This window comes from Sinohyriopsis cumingii, chromosome 2 (assembly GCF_028554795.1).
Source record: "Sinohyriopsis cumingii isolate HCF-2022 chromosome 2, ASM2855479v2, whole genome shotgun sequence".
Taxonomy (NCBI): Eukaryota; Metazoa; Mollusca; class Bivalvia; order Unionida; family Unionidae; genus Sinohyriopsis; species Sinohyriopsis cumingii.
Window position 1 is genome coordinate 21,251,611 of NC_142962.1, and position 16,450 is coordinate 21,268,060.

The 16,450-nt window shown below is 38.0% G+C and overlaps 1 protein-coding gene across 1 annotated transcript in view; it reads left to right on the forward strand.

Annotated features, from left to right (window-relative positions):
* LOC149804441 (claspin-like) overlaps positions 1 to 16,450 on the forward strand; it is a 109,707-nt gene that overhangs the window by 80,957 nt on the left and 12,300 nt on the right. Inside the window, exons 29-30 of the mRNA XM_089940436.1 lie at positions 1,629 to 1,698; positions 2,886 to 2,986. Coding sequence (XP_089796562.1) covers positions 1,629 to 1,698; positions 2,886 to 2,986 — 171 coding nt within the window. The remainder of the gene's footprint in view (positions 1 to 1,628; positions 1,699 to 2,885; positions 2,987 to 16,450) is intronic.

Sequence of the window (16,450 nt, forward strand, 5' to 3'; positions counted from 1 at the left end):
TGAGAGTATAATGCATGTATACTGTTATATACCCCTGAGAATATAATGTATGTATACTGTTATATACCCCTGAGAATATAATGCATGTATAATGTTATATACCCCTGAGAATATAATGTATGTATACTGTTATACACCCCTGAGAGTATAATGCATGTATAATGTTATATACCCCTGAGAATATAATGTATGTATACTGTTATATACCCCTGAGAATATAATGTATGTATAATGTTATATACCCCTGAGAGTATAATGCATGTATACTGATATATACCCCTGAGAGTATAATGCATGTATAATGTTATATACCCCTGAGAATAGAATGCATGTATGATGTTATATACTGCTGAGAGTATAATGTATGTATAATGTTATATACCCCTGAGAGTATAATGCATGTATACTGATATATACCCCTGAGAGTATAATGCATGTATAATGTTATATACCCCTGAGAATAGAATGCATGTATGATGTTATATACTGCTGAGAATATAATGCATGTAGTGTCCATTTTCAAGTTATTAGACATTGTTGTGCATGTATTGGTTACTGTTAAGCACTCATAGGATCTAATATGTTTGTTGCTATGTAACTTGATAAAACAGCATGTGTATCCCTGCATGTAGCATGATACAACAGTGGGTTTATTGTCTATCCCAATATGTAACATATTACAGTAGGCTTTTTGTGTATCCCAGTATATAACATATAACAGCAGGTTTATTGTGTATTCTAGTATGTAACATGATATAACAGCAGGTTTATTGTGTATTCTAGTATGTAACATGATATAACAGCAGGTTTATTGTGTATTCTAGTATGTAACATGATATAACAGCAGGTTTATTGTGTATTCTAGTATGTAACATGATATAACAGCAGGTTTATTGTGTTTTTCTGGATGTAACATGATATAACAGTAGGTTTATTATGTTCCTGCATGTAAACTGATATAACAATAGTTTGTTTTGTATATCTTCATGTAACATGATGTAACACAGGTTTATTGTATATCCTTGTATGAATACATCACATCACATGAAATGATCAATATATGTGATTCAGTCACACCAAACAAAAAATAAAACAAAACTTCTTTTAAAACTTACTTGTATTTGATTTTTTTTCTCAAAACAATTTATAAGTTATTGTTTAAAAAATAGAGGTATGTAATAAATAATTTATAGTTTATATAGTTGGATATTATGGTCTCACCCAGTGAACATGGGTCTTCCAAGCTTGCCCTGTTGTTCTTCAATCACACTCATAGTATCCAACAGCACAACCACTATAATCAATAAATAGTTAAATGTGTTCTTCTCATCTACTGATCTTCAATACATTCGACCTAAGTTCTGCCCAGTGGAAGTGGATGTAATTGTGTTACTTTATCTGCCATATTTCTGTTCCATCAACAATATATGAAGCACAGAATTACAGTATATATTTCTATTTTTGCATTCTGTTTAAATACATGTGGATGTTTCTTTGCAATGGTTATTTGATGTACCTTAAATCAGAATAGAAAACGTGTTACTTGTAATCGGACAAACGTTTTCATATTTGAAGTTACAAAAGTTGGAAAGAGGAAAAGCAGATCTTACTATGATTATATTTTCCAGGAGAAAGAGCAAGATAAGGATGAAAATAACCCTTTTTTGAAGTTGGGGCAAGTTTTTTTGAAGAAAAAAGGTGTGTATAAATCGTTTATCTTTAAGTACTGTTTTTGATAGAGTTTAAAAAAATTGTCTATACCTGTGAAGTCACCCAATGGATTAAAAAAAACTGATGTTGGGGGGACATGGTAGCTAAATTGGTTGAGCATCAAACCTGTAATCCCAGGGTTTCAGGTTCACTACCCACCCAGCCCAGCCCAGGTTGGCTGCTTCTGTGTGTCTTTGGGAAAGGCACTCACTCCCCATTTCCTCAGCATGATATAGCTATTATTGTGTCTTTGGGAAAGGCGCTCATTTCCCATTTCCTCAGCATGATATAGCTATTAATGTGTCTTTGGGAAAGGCACTCGTTCCCCATTCCCTCAGCATCATATAGCTATTAATGTGTCTTTGGGAAAGTCTCGCGTTCCCCATTTCCTCAGCATGATATAGCTATTAATGTGTCTTTGGGAAAGTCACTCGTTCCCCATATCCTCGGCATCATATAGCTATTAATGTGTCTTTGGGAAAGGCACTCATTTCCCATTTCCTCAGCATGATATAGCTATTAATATGTCTTTGGGAAAGGCACTCATTTCCCGTTTCTTCAGCATGATATAGCTATTAATGTGTCTTTGGGAAAGTCACTCGTTTCCCATTTCCTCAGCATGATATAGCTATTAATGTGTCTTTGGGAAAGGCACTCGTTCCCCATTTCCTCAGCATGATATAGCTATTAATGTGTCTTTGGGAAAGGCACTCATTTCCCATTTCCTCAGCATGATATAGCTATTAATGTGTCTTTGGGAAAGTCACTCGTTTCCCATTTCCTCAGCATGATATAGCTATTAATGTGTCTTTGGGAAAGACACTCGTTTCCCATTTCCTCAGCATGATATAGCTATTAATGTGTCTTTGGGAAAGGCACTCGTTTCCCATTTCCTCAGCATGATATAGCTATTAATGTGTCAAAAGTGCCATTAAAACAAACAGTTCATTTATTGTGTATGTTTCTGTTAGTAGACAAATAATAGACATTATATATATTCTAAATTATTGACTGCCTTGCCTGGACATTTTTCATCGTACATTGAAATTCAGAGTCGGCAAATATTCAAAAAGGAGAATTCGGCCATTTGTCTAAATGCCCTGTGTTATCTCATTGATTTGTTTCCAGTTTTACAGTAAACAGTTACTGTTCTCCTCAACTTTTTATTTCCCTAGGATCAGTAGATGGTTCAATTGGAAAGGCTGACCCCAAGCTACAATCTGCCTCCTCAGACAGGAAGCCTCCAGGAACACCCACATCACTACTTAAGCTGGAGGTAGGTTCTTTATAACAGTTGCCCATATTTGCCCTTAGATAATGCATGCTAGCATTGAGAATCAGTTCACCCTTAGATAATGCATGCTGCATTGAGAATCAGTTTACCCTTAGATAATGCATGCTAGCATTGAGAATAGATAATGCATGCTAGCATTGAGAATAGATAATGCATGCTAGCATTGAGAATCAGTTTACCCTTAGATAATGCATGCTGGCATTGAGAATCAGTTTACCCTTAGATAATGCATGCTGCATTGAGAATCAGTTTCCCCTTAGATAATGCATGCTGCATTGAGAATTAGTTTACCCTTAGATAATGCATGCTGGCATTGAGAATCAGTTTACCCTTAGATAATGCATGCTGCATTGAGAATCAGTTTACCCTTAGATAATGCATGCTAGCATTGAGAATAGATAATGCATGCTAGCATTGAGAATCGGTTTACCCTTAGATAATGCATGCTGGCATTGAGAATCAGTTTACCCTTAGATAATGCATGCTGCATTGAGAATCAGTTTACCCTTAGATAATGCATGCTAGCATTGAGAATAGATAATGCATGCTGCATTGAGAATCAGTTTACCCTTAGATAATGCATGCTAGCATTGAGAATCAGTTTACTCTTAGATAATGCATGCTGGCATTGAGAATCAGTTTACCCTTAGATAATGCATGCTGGCATTGAGAATCAGTTTACCCTTAGATAATGCATGCTAGCATTGAGAATAGATAATGCATGCTGCATTGAGAATCAGTTTACCCTTAGATAATGCATGCTAGCATTGAGAATCAGTTTACCCTTAGATAATGCATGCTGGCATTGAGAATCAGTTTACCCTTAGATAATGCATGCTAGCATTGAGAATAGATATGCATGCTGCATTGAGAATCAGTTTACCTTAGATAATGCATGCTGCATTGAGAATAGATAATGCATGCTAGCATTGAGAATCAGTTTACTCTTAGATAATGCATGCTAGCATTGAGAATAGATAATGCATGCTAGCATTGAGAATAGATAATGCATGCTAGCATTGAGAATCAGTTTACCCTTAGATAATGCATGCTGGCATTGAGAATCAGTTTACCCTTAGATAATGCATGCTGGCATTGAGAATCAGTTTACCCTTAGATAATGCATGCTGCATTGAGAATCAGTTTACCCTTAGATAATGCATGCTAGCATTGAGAATCAGTTTACCCTTAGATAATGCATGCTGGCATTGAGAATCAGTTTACCCTTAGATAATGCATGCTGGCATTGAGAATCAGTTTACCCTTAGATAATGCATGCTGCATTGAGAATCAGTTTACCCTTAGATAATGCATGCTAGCATTGAGAATCAGTTTACCCTTAGATAATGCATGCTGGCATTGAGAATCAGTTTACCCTTAGATTATGCATGCTGGCATTGAGAATCAGTTTACCCTTAGATAATGCATGCTAGCATTGAGAATAGATATGCATGCTGGCATTGAGAATCAGTTTACCCTTAGATAATGCATGCTAGCATTGAGAATCAGTTTACCCTTAGATAATGCATGCTGGCATTGAGAATCAGTTTACCCTTAGATAATGCATGCTAGCATTGAGAATCAGTTTACCCTTAGATAATGCATGCTAGCATTGAGAATCAGTTTACCCTTAGATAATGCATGCTAGCATTGAGAATAGATATGCATGCTGGCATTGAGAACAGATAATGCATGCAAGCATTGAGAATCAGTTTACCCTTAGATAATGCATGCTAGCATTGAGAATCAGTTTACCCTTAGATAATGCATGCTGCATTGAGAATCAGTTTACCCTTCGATAATGCATGCTAGCATTGAGAATCAGTTTACCCTTAGATAATGCATGCTGGCATTGAGAATCAGTTTACCCTTAGATAATGCATGCTGGCATTGAGAATCAGTTTACCCTTAGATAATGCATGCTGGCATTGAGAATCAGTTTACCCTTAGATAATGCATGCTGGCATTGAGAATCAGTTTACCCTTAGATAATGCATGCTAGCATTGAGAATCAGTTTACCCTTAGATAATGCATGCTGGCATTGAGAATCAGTTTACCCTTAGATAATGCATGCTGGCATTGAGAATCAGTTTACCCTTAGATAATGCATGCTAGCATTGAGAATAGATATGCATGCAGGCATTGAGAATCAGTTTACCCTTAGATAATGCATGCTAGCATTGAGAATCAGTTTACCCTTAGATAATGCATGCTGGCATTGAGAATCAGTTTACCCTTAGATAATGCATGCTGCATTGAGAATCAGTTTACCCTTAGATAATGCATGCTGGCATTGAGAATCAGTTTACCCTTAGATAATGCATGCTGCATTGAGAATCAGTTTACTCTTAGATAATGCATGCTAGCATTGAGAATAGATAATGCATGCTAGCATTGAGAATCAGTTTACCCTTAGATAATGCATGCTGGCATTGAGAATCAGTTTACCCTAGATAATGCATGCTGCATTGAGAATCAGTTTACTCTTAGATAATGCATGCTGGCATTGAGAATCAGTTTACCCTTAGATAATGCATGCTAGCATTGAGAATAGATAATGCATGCTGCATTGAGAATCAGTTTACCCTTAGATAATGCATGCTGGCATTGAGAATCAGTTTACCCTTAGATATTATAATGCATGCTAGCATTGAGAATAGATAATGCATGCTGCATTGAGAATCAGTTTACCCTTAGATAATGCATGCTAGCATTGAGAATCAGTTTACTCTTAGATAATGCATGCTGGCATTGAGAATCAGTTTACCCTTAGATAATGCATGCTGGCATTAAGAATCAGTTTACCCTTAGATAATGCATGCTAGCATTGAGAATAGATAATGCATGCTGCATTGAGAATCAGTTTACCCTTAGATAATGCATGCTAGCATTGAGAATCAGTTTACCCTTAGATAATGCATGCTGGCATTGAGAATCAGTTTACCCTTAGATAATGCATGCTAGCATTGAGAATAGATATGCATGCTGCATTGAGAATCAGTTTACCCTTAGATAATGCATGCTGCATTGAGAATAGATAATGCATGCTAGCATTGAGAATCAGTTTACTCTTAGATAATGCATGCTAGCATTGAGAATAGATAATGCATGCTAGCATTGAGAATAGATAATGCATGCTAGCATTGAGAATCAGTTTACCCTTAGATAATGCATGCTGGCATTGAGAATCAGTTTACCCTTAGATAATGCATGCTGCATTGAGAATCAGTTTACCCTTAGATAATGCATGCTAGCATTGAGAATCAGTTTACCCTTAGATAATGCATGCTGGCATTGAGAATCAGTTTACCCTTAGATAATGCATGCTGGCATTGAGAATCAGTTTACCCTTAGATAATGCATGCTGCATTGAGAATCAGTTTACCCTTAGATAATGCATGCTAGCATTGAGAATCAGTTTTCCCTTAGATAATGCATGCTGGCATTGAGAATCAGTTTACCCTTAGATAATGCATGCTGGCATTGAGAATCAGTTTACCCTTAGATAATGCATGCTGCATTGAGAATCAGTTTACCCTTAGATAATGCATGCTAGCATTGAGAATCAGTTTACCCTTAGATAATGCATGCTAGCATTGAGAATCAGTTTACCCTTAGATAATGCATGCTGGCATTGAGAATCAGTTTACCCTTAGATAATGCATGCTAGCATTGAGAATAGATATGCATGCTGGCATTGAGAATCAGTTTACCCTTAGATAATGCATGCTAGCATTGAGAATCAGTTTACCCTTAGATAATGCATGCTGGCATTGAGAATCAGTTTACCCTTAGATAATGCATGCTTGCATTGAGAATCAGTTTACCCTTAGATAATGCATGCTAGCATTGAGAATCAGTTTACCCTTAGATAATGCATGCTAGCATTGAGAATCAGTTTACCCTTAGATAATGCATGCTAGCATTGAGAATAGATATGCATGCTGGCATTGAGAACAGATAATGCATGCAAGCATTGAGAATCAGTTTACCCTTAGATAATGCATGCTAGCATTGAGAATCAGTTTACCCTTAGATAATGCATGCTGGCATTGAGAATCAGTTTACCCTTAGATAATGCATGCTGCATTGAGAATCAGCTTACCCTTAGATAATGCATGCTGGCATTGAGAATCAGTTTACCCTTAGATAATGCATGCTGGCATTGAGAATCAGTTTACCCTTAGATAATGCATGCTGGCATTGAGAATCAGTTTACCCTTAGATAATGCATGCTGGCATTGAGAATCAGTTTACCCTTAGATAATGCATGCTAGCATTGAGAATCAGTTTACCCTTAGATAATGCATGCTGGCATTGAGAATCAGTTTACCCTTAGATAATGCATGCTGGCATTGAGAATCAGTTTACCCGTAGATGATGCATGCTAACATTGAGAATAGATATGCATGCAGGCATTGAGAATCAGTTTACCCTTAGATAATGCATGCTAGCATTGAGAATCAGTTTACCCTTAGATAATGCATGCTGGCATTGAGAATCAGTTTACCCTTAGATAATGCATGCTGCATTGAGAATCAGTTTACCCTTAGATAATGCATGCTGGCATTGAGAATCAGTTTACCCTTAGATAATGCATGCTGGCATTGAGAATCAGTTTACCCTTAGATAATGCATGCTAGCATTGAGAATCAGTTTACTCTTAGATAATGCATGTTGGCATTGAGAATCAGTTTACCCTTAGATAATGCATGCTGGCATTGAGAATCAGTTTACCCTTAGATAATGCATGCTAGCATTGAGAATAGATAATGCATGCTGCATTGAGAATCAGTTTACCCTTAGATAATGCATGCTAGCATTGAGAATCAGTTTACCCTTAGATAATGCATGCTGGCATTGAGAATCAGTTTACCCTTAGATAATGCATGCTAGCATTGAGAATAGATATGCATGCTGCATTGAGAATCAGTTTACCTTAGATAATGCATGCTGCATTGAGAATAGATAATGCATGCTAGCATTGAGAATCAGTTTACTCTTAGATAATGCATGCTAGCATTGAGAATAGATAATGCATGCTAGCATTGAGAATAGATAATGCATGCTAGCATTGAGAATCAGTTTACCCTTAGATAATGCATGCTGGCATTGAGAATCAGTTTACCCTTAGATAATGCATGCTGGCATTGAGAATCAGTTTACCCTTAGATAATGCATGCTGGCATTGAGAATCAGTTTACCCTTAGATAATGCATGCTGCATTGAGAATCAGTTTACCCTTAGATAATGCATGCCAGCATTGAGAATCAGTTTACCCTTAGATAATGCATGCTGGCATTGAGAATCAGTTTACCCTTAGATAATGCATGCTGGCATTGAGAATCAGTTTACCCTTAGATAATGCATGCTGCATTGAGAATCAGTTTACCCTTAGATAATGCATGCTAGCATTGAGAATCAGTTTACCCTTAGATAATGCATGCTAGCATTGAGAATAGATATGCATGCTGGCATTGAGAATCAGTTTACCCTTAGATTATGCATGCTGGCATTGAGAATCAGTTTACCCTTAGATAATGCATGCTAGCATTGAGAATAGATATGCATGCTGCATTGAGAATCAGTTTACCCTTAGATAATGCATGCTAGCATTGAGAATCAGTTTACCCTTAGATAATGCATGCTGGCATTGAGAATCAGTTTACCCTTAGATAATGCATGCTAGCATTGAGAATCAGTTTACCCTTAGATAATGCATGCTAGCATTGAGAATCAGTTTACCCTTAGATAATGCATGCTAGCATTGAGAATAGATATGCATGCTGGCATTGAGAACAGATAATGCATGCAAGCATTGAGAATCAGTTTACCCTTAGATAATGCATGCTAGCATTGAGAATCAGTTTACCCTTAGATAATGCATGCTGGCATTGAGAATCAGTTTACCCTTAGATAATGCATGCTGCATTGAGAATCAGTTTACCCTTCGATAATGCATGCTAGCATTGAGAATCAGTTTACCCTTAGATAATGCATGCTGGCATTGAGAATCAGTTTACCCTTAGATAATGCATGCTGGCATTGAGAATCAGTTTACCCTTAGATAATGCATGCTGGCATTGAGAATCAGTTTACCCTTAGATAATGCATGCTAGCATTGAGAATCAGTTTACCCTTAGATAATGCATGCTGGCATTGAGAATCAGTTTACCCTTAGATAATGCATGCTGGCATTGAGAATCAGTTTACCCTTAGATAATGCATGCTAGCATTGAGAATAGATATGCATGCAGGCATTGAGAATCAGTTTACCCTTAGATAATGCATGCTAGCATTGAGAATCAGTTTACCCTTAGATAACACTGGTCAACAGTGAAATCATTACTGACTTGAAAAGGCCCTAATCTGTAGTATTTTGGTGTGCCGAACACGAATATAACCGTGAAAAATTTGTATTGGCTCTCGTTTTGAAGATATTCATATACCTCATTTTCTATGTTTCACTGTGTAAATTTCTCCAGTAGGACTGCAGCAACATCCGGAATAATGATGTAACATTGCATAATACCATCATGCTCACATCATCCACAGTTGATTGCATCATTTTCTGATGCAATGCAATACTAATGCCATGCGGCTGCTGAAGTAAGTTGACGTCAGCAGTGTACTATACATGTGTAGGCCTATTATACTAATGCCAGGCGGCTGCTGAAGCTGACGTAAGCAGTGTACTATAAAAAGCCCAATCAGATAGGTTCAGCATTTAAAATATTTTAGACGTTGTGCGAGACAGTTCAAGCTACTGTTACATAAAACTTATTATTTTATCCATTTACGTACAATAAAGAACAGTAATGCCTCGAAAGTGTGTTAATACCGCGGACAATTTTTGCTATATTTGTGGGGAAGTGACATTTGCCAACCAGAAGAAAAGTATCAATTCTCAAGTGAAGAAGGCATATCATCTTTACTTCGGATGCAAGGTTGGTGACCAAGACAAGCCTTGGGCTCCGCATATATGCTGTGCTACATGTACAACACAGCTTTCACAGTGGTTGAATTGCAAAAGGTCATCAATGCCGTTTGCAGTCCCAATGGTGTGGAGAGAGCCAAGCAACCACCTAAATGACTGTTACTTCTGCTTGGTTCCTCCTCTTTCCGGCGGAATAACGAAGCGAAAGAAGTCGAGAATAGTCTACCCAAACATTCCGTCTGCATTGAGACCAGTTCCACATGGTGAGGGACTTCCTATTCCAGAACCTCCAGCAGAATATTCTCTTGATTCATCTGACGAAGACAAAGGTGAGTCGACCTGTTCTTCTCCTGGTCCATCAGCATGCAGTGATCCAGATTTTCACTGTGGTGCATCATCAACCCCACACAGAATAACACAGGAAGAACTAAATGACCTGATTCGTGATTTGGACTTATCAAAGAACAAGGCAGAATTGCTTATATCAAGACTCCAACAATGGAATCTTCTAGAAGAAGATGTCACAATTACTGCATATCGAAAGCGCCACCAGCAATTGGAGCCTTTCTTCAGAAAGGAAAGTAATCTGATATTCTGTTCCGATATTGAGGGCCTCATGAATGCTTTAAAAATCACTCATGACCCACAAGAATGGAGACTATTTGTGGACTCTTCGAAACTGAGTCTCAAGGCTGTGCTTTTGCACAATGGAAACATTCTTCCATCTATTCCAGTAGCGTATGCTGTCCACATGAAAGAGACATACGATAACTTAAGGCAGCTACTGAATTCCATTGAGTATAACAAGTACAGCTGGCACCTCTGTGGTGATTTGAAGGTAGTTGCCCTTTTAATGGGACTGCAGCAAGGATATACAAAATACATGTGTTTCTTATGCGAGTGGGATAGCCGAGCAAGGGAAATGCACTACATGAGGAAGGAATGGACTCACAGGCAGAATGTAGCCATTGGAGAGAAGAATATCCAACACCCAGCTCTGGTTGAGGCTCAGAAAATCTTGCTACCACCCCTTCACATCAAACTAGGTTTGATGAAGAACTTCGTGAAAGCCATTGACCGGACTTTGCCAGCATTCCGATACCTGCATGAAAAATTCCCTCGACTCAGCGAAGCAAAGATTAAAGAGGGAGTTTTTGTGGGTCCTCAGATTCGAGAGCTTTTCAAAGATGACCGGTTCAACAACTTGCTGGAAGGTGACGCGAAACAAGCATGGAATGCTTTTCGCCTAGTTTCTACAAACTTCCTCGGAAATGTTAGGGCAGAAAACTATAAGGAACTAGTAGAAGACATCTTGATGAAGTATAAGAAACTTGGCTGCAATATGTCTCTAAAGATTCACTTCCTTCATTCCCATTTGGATTTCTTTCCTAGCAACTGTGGTATTGTTAGTGATGAACACGGCGAACGTTTTCATCAAGATATCGCAACAATGGAACAAAGATACCAGGGAAAATGGTCCACTACAATGCTGGCTGACTACTGCTGGACACTCCTCAGAGATGCTCCCGAACAGCTGTACAAGAGACAGGCGAAGAAATCTAAGATGTAGTCAATGACTTGATTTTTTATAGGTAGGCTATTACAGTTGACCTTTTACTATTGGAATGCATTTCGTTATGTAAACATTAATTTCTTGCAGATTACAAAAAAACTAGAGCCAATTTTGCAATTTGACTGTCATATTCGCGTTCAGCACATAAAAATTGATAAGAATTGACTAATTTTATTTCAGTAACATGACTTTTGTAAAAATTTGTTGTCCAGTGTTATCTAAGGGTAAACTGATTCTCAATGCCAGCATGCATTATCTAAGGGTAAACTGATTCTCAATGCAGCATGCATTATCTATTCTCAATGCTAGCATGCATTATCTAAGGGTAAACTGATTCTCAATGCCAGCATGCATTATCTAAGAGTAAACTGATTCTCAATGCAGCATGCATTATCTAGGGTAAACTGATTCTCAATGCCAGCATGCATTATCTAAGGGTAAACTGATTCTCAATGCTAGCATGCATTATCTATTCTCAATGCTAGCATGCATTATCTAAGAGTAAACTGATTCTCAATGCAGCATGCATTATCTAAGGGTAAACTGATTCTCAATGCCAGCATGCATTATCTAAGGGTAAACTGATTCTCAATGCAGCATGCATTATCTAAGAGTAAACTGATTCTCAATGCCAGCATGCATTACACTGGACAACAAATTTTTACAAAAGTCATGTTACTGAAATAAAATTAGTCAATTCTTATCAATTTTTATGTGCTGAACACGAATATGACAGTCAAATTGCAAAATTGGCTCTAGTTTTTTTGTAATCTGCAAGAAATTAATGTTTACATAACGAAATGCATTCCAATAGTAAAAGGTCAACTGTAATAGCCTACCTATAAAAAATCAAGTCATTGACTACATCTTAGATTTCTTCGCCTGTCTCTTGTACAGCTGTTCAGGAGCATCTCTGAGGAGTGTCCAGCAGTAGTCAGCCAGCATTGTAGTGGACCATTTTCCCTGGTATCTTTGTTCCATTGTTGCGATATCTTGATGAAAACGTTCGCCGTGTTCATCACTAACAATACCACAGTTGCTAGGAAAGAAATCCAAATGGGAATGAAGGAAGTGAATCTTTAGAGACATATTGCAGCCAAGTTTCTTATACTTCATCAAGATGTCTTCTACTAGTTCCTTATAGTTTTCTGCCCTAACATTTCCGAGGAAGTTTGTAGAAACTAGGCGAAAAGCATTCCATGCTTGTTTCGCGTCACCTTCCAGCAAGTTGTTGAACCGGTCATCTTTGAAAAGCTCTCGAATCTGAGGACCCACAAAAACTCCCTCTTTAATCTTTGCTTCGCTGAGTCGAGGGAATTTTTCATGCAGGTATCGGAATGCTGGCAAAGTCCGGTCAATGGCTTTCACGAAGTTCTTCATCAAACCTAGTTTGATGTGAAGGGGTGGTAGCAAGATTTTCTGAGCCTCAACCAGAGCTGGGTGTTGGATATTCTTCTCTCCAATGGCTACATTCTGCCTGTGAGTCCATTCCTTCCTCATGTAGTGCATTTCCCTTTCTCGGCTATCCCACTCGCATAAGAAACACATGTATTTTGTATATCCTTGCTGCAGTCCCATTAAAAGGGCAACTACCTTCAAATCACCACAGAGGTGCCAGCTGTACTTGTTATACTCAATGGAATTCAGTAGCTGCCTTAAGTTATCGTATGTCTCTTTCATGTGGACAGCATACGCTACTGGAATAGATGGAAGAATGTTTCCATTGTGCAAAAGCACAGCCTTGAGACTCAGTTTCGAAGAGTCCACAAATAGTCTCCATTCTTGTGGGTCATGAGTGATTTTTAAAGCATTCATGAGGCCCTCAATATCGGAACAGAATATCAGATTACTTTCCTTTCTGAAGAAAGGCTCCAATTGCTGGTGGCGCTTTCGATATGCAGTAATTGTGACATCTTCTTCTAGAAGATTCCATTGTTGGAGTCTTGATATAAGCAATTCTGCCTTGTTCTTTGATAAGTCCAAATCACGAATCAGGTCATTTAGTTCTTCCTGTGTTATTCTGTGTGGGGTTGATGATGCACCACAGTGAAAATCTGGATCACTGCATGCTGATGGACCAGGAGAAGAACAGGTCGACTCACCTTTGTCTTCGTCAGATGAATCAAGAGAATATTCTGCTGGAGGTTCTGGAATAGGAAGTCCCTCACCATGTGGAACTGGTCTCAATGCAGACGGAATGTTTGGGTAGACTATTCTCGACTTCTTTCGCTTCGTTATTCCGCCCGGAAAGAGGAGGAACCAAGCAGAAGTAACAGTCATTTAGGTGGTTGCTTGGCTCTCTCCACACCATTGGGACTGCAAACGGCATTGATGACCTTTTGCAATTCAACCACTGTGAAAGCTGTGTTGTACATGTAGCACAGCATATATGCGGAGCCCAAGGCTTGTCTTGGTCACCAACCTTGCATCCGAAGTAAAGATGATATGCCTTCTTCACTTGAGAATTGATACTTTTCTTCTGGTTGGCAAATGTCACTTCCCCACAAATATAGCAAAAATTGTCCGCGGTATTAACACACTTTCGAGGCATTACTGTTCTTTATTGTACGTAAATGGATAAAATAATAAGTTTTATGTAACAGTAGCTTGAACTGTCTCGCACAACGTCTAAAATATTTTAAATGCTGAACCTATCTGATTGGGCTTTATATAGTACACTGCTTACGTCAGCTTCAGCAGCCGCCTGGCATTAGTATAATAGGCCTACACATGTATAGTACACTGCTGACGTCAACTTACTTCAGCAGCCGCATGGCATTAGTATTGCATTGCATCAGAAAATGATGCAATCAACTGTGGATGATGTGAGCATGATGGTATTATGCAATGTTACATCATTATTCCGGATGTTGCTGCAGTCCTACTGGAGAAATTTACACAGTGAAACATAGAAAATGAGGTATATGAATATCTTCAAAACGAGAGCCAATACAAATTTTTCACGGTTATATTCGTGTTCGGCACACCAAAATACTACAGATTAGGGCCTTTTCAAGTCAGTAATGATTTCACTGTTGACCAGTGTAATGCATGCTAGCATTGAGAATAGATAATGCATGCTGCATTGAGAATCAGTTTACCCTTAGATAATGCATGCTAGCATTGAGAATCAGTTTACTCTTAGATAATGCATGCTGGCATTGAGAATCAGTTTACCCTTAGATAATGCATGCTGGCATTAAGAATCAGTTTACCCTTAGATAATGCATGCTAGCATTGAGAATAGATAATGCATGCTGCATTGAGAATCAGTTTACCCTTAGATAATGCATGCTAGCATTGAGAATCAGTTTACCCTTAGATAATGCATGCTGGCATTGAGAATCAGTTTACCCTTAGATAATGCATGCTAGCATTGAGAATAGATATGCATGCTGCATTGAGAATCAGTTTACCCTTAGATAATGCATGCTGCATTGAGAATAGATAATGCATGCTAGCATTGAGAATCAGTTTACTCTTAGATAATGCATGCTAGCATTGAGAATAGATAATGCATGCTAGCATTGAGAATAGATAATGCATGCTAGCATTGAGAATCAGTTTACCCTTAGATAATGCATGCTGGCATTGAGAATCAGTTTACCCTTAGATAATGCATGCTAGCATTGAGAATCAGTTTACCCTTAGATAATGCATGCTGGCATTGAGAATCAGTTTACCCTTAGATAATGCATGCTGGCATTGAGAATCAGTTTACCCTTAGATAATGCATGCTGCATTGAGAATCAGTTTACCCTTAGATAATGCATGCTAGCATTGAGAATCAGTTTTCCCTTAGATAATGCATGCTGGCATTGAGAATCAGTTTACCCTTAGATAATGCATGCTGGCATTGAGAATCAGTTTACCCTTAGATAATGCATGCTGCATTGAGAATCAGTTTACCCTTAGATAATGCATGCTAGCATTGAGAATCAGTTTACCCTTAGATAATGCATGCTAGCATTGAGAATCAGTTTACCCTTAGATAATGCATGCTGGCATTGAGAATCAGTTTACCCTTAGATAATGCATGCTGCATTGAGAATCAGTTTACCCTTAGATAATGCATGCTAGCATTGAGAATCAGTTTACCCTTAGATAATGCATGCTGGCATTGAGAATCAGTTTACCCTTAGATAATGCATGCTGGCATTGAGAATCAGTTTACCCTTAGATAATGCATGCTGCATTGAGAATCAGTTTACCCTTAGATAATGCATGCTGGCATTGAGAATCAGTTTACCCTTAGATAATGCATGCTGGCATTGAGAATCAGTTTACCCTTAGATAATGCATGCTGCATTGAGAATCAGTTTACCCTTAGATAATGCATGCTGGCATTGAGAATCAGTTTACCCTTAGATAATGCATGCTGGCATTGAGAATCAGTTTACTCTTAGATAATGCATGCTAGCATTGAGAATAGATAATGCATGCTAGCATTGAGAATCAGTTTACCCTTAGATAATGCATGCTAGCATTGAGAATAGATATGCATGCTGGCATTGAGAACAGATAATGCATGCTAGCATTGAGAATCAGTTTACCCTTAGATAATGCATGCTAGTATTGAGAATCAGTTTACCCTTAGATAATGCATGCTGGCATTGAGAATAGATAATGCATGCTAGCATTGAGAATCAGTTTAAATTTGAAGGTTCAGCTGACCATTTAATCAGCTTTAGATATTTTCAGTATTTTTCATCGAAAACATTTCTGCATGCTTAGAAACATTTTTCTTTATCCCTCAATTCACAGAAGTATCTTTGGAGTCAGGATCCTCTCACAGAAAATTGAGATCAACTGGTGATCAGCAATCATTAAGAGTATATGTCTGAAGTTGTTCATCATTGATCTGATAAACATTTTCATTTAGTGAATATAGTAAAATTAAATGTGTAAAAAGCAAACTAAGCGATAGGATACTGT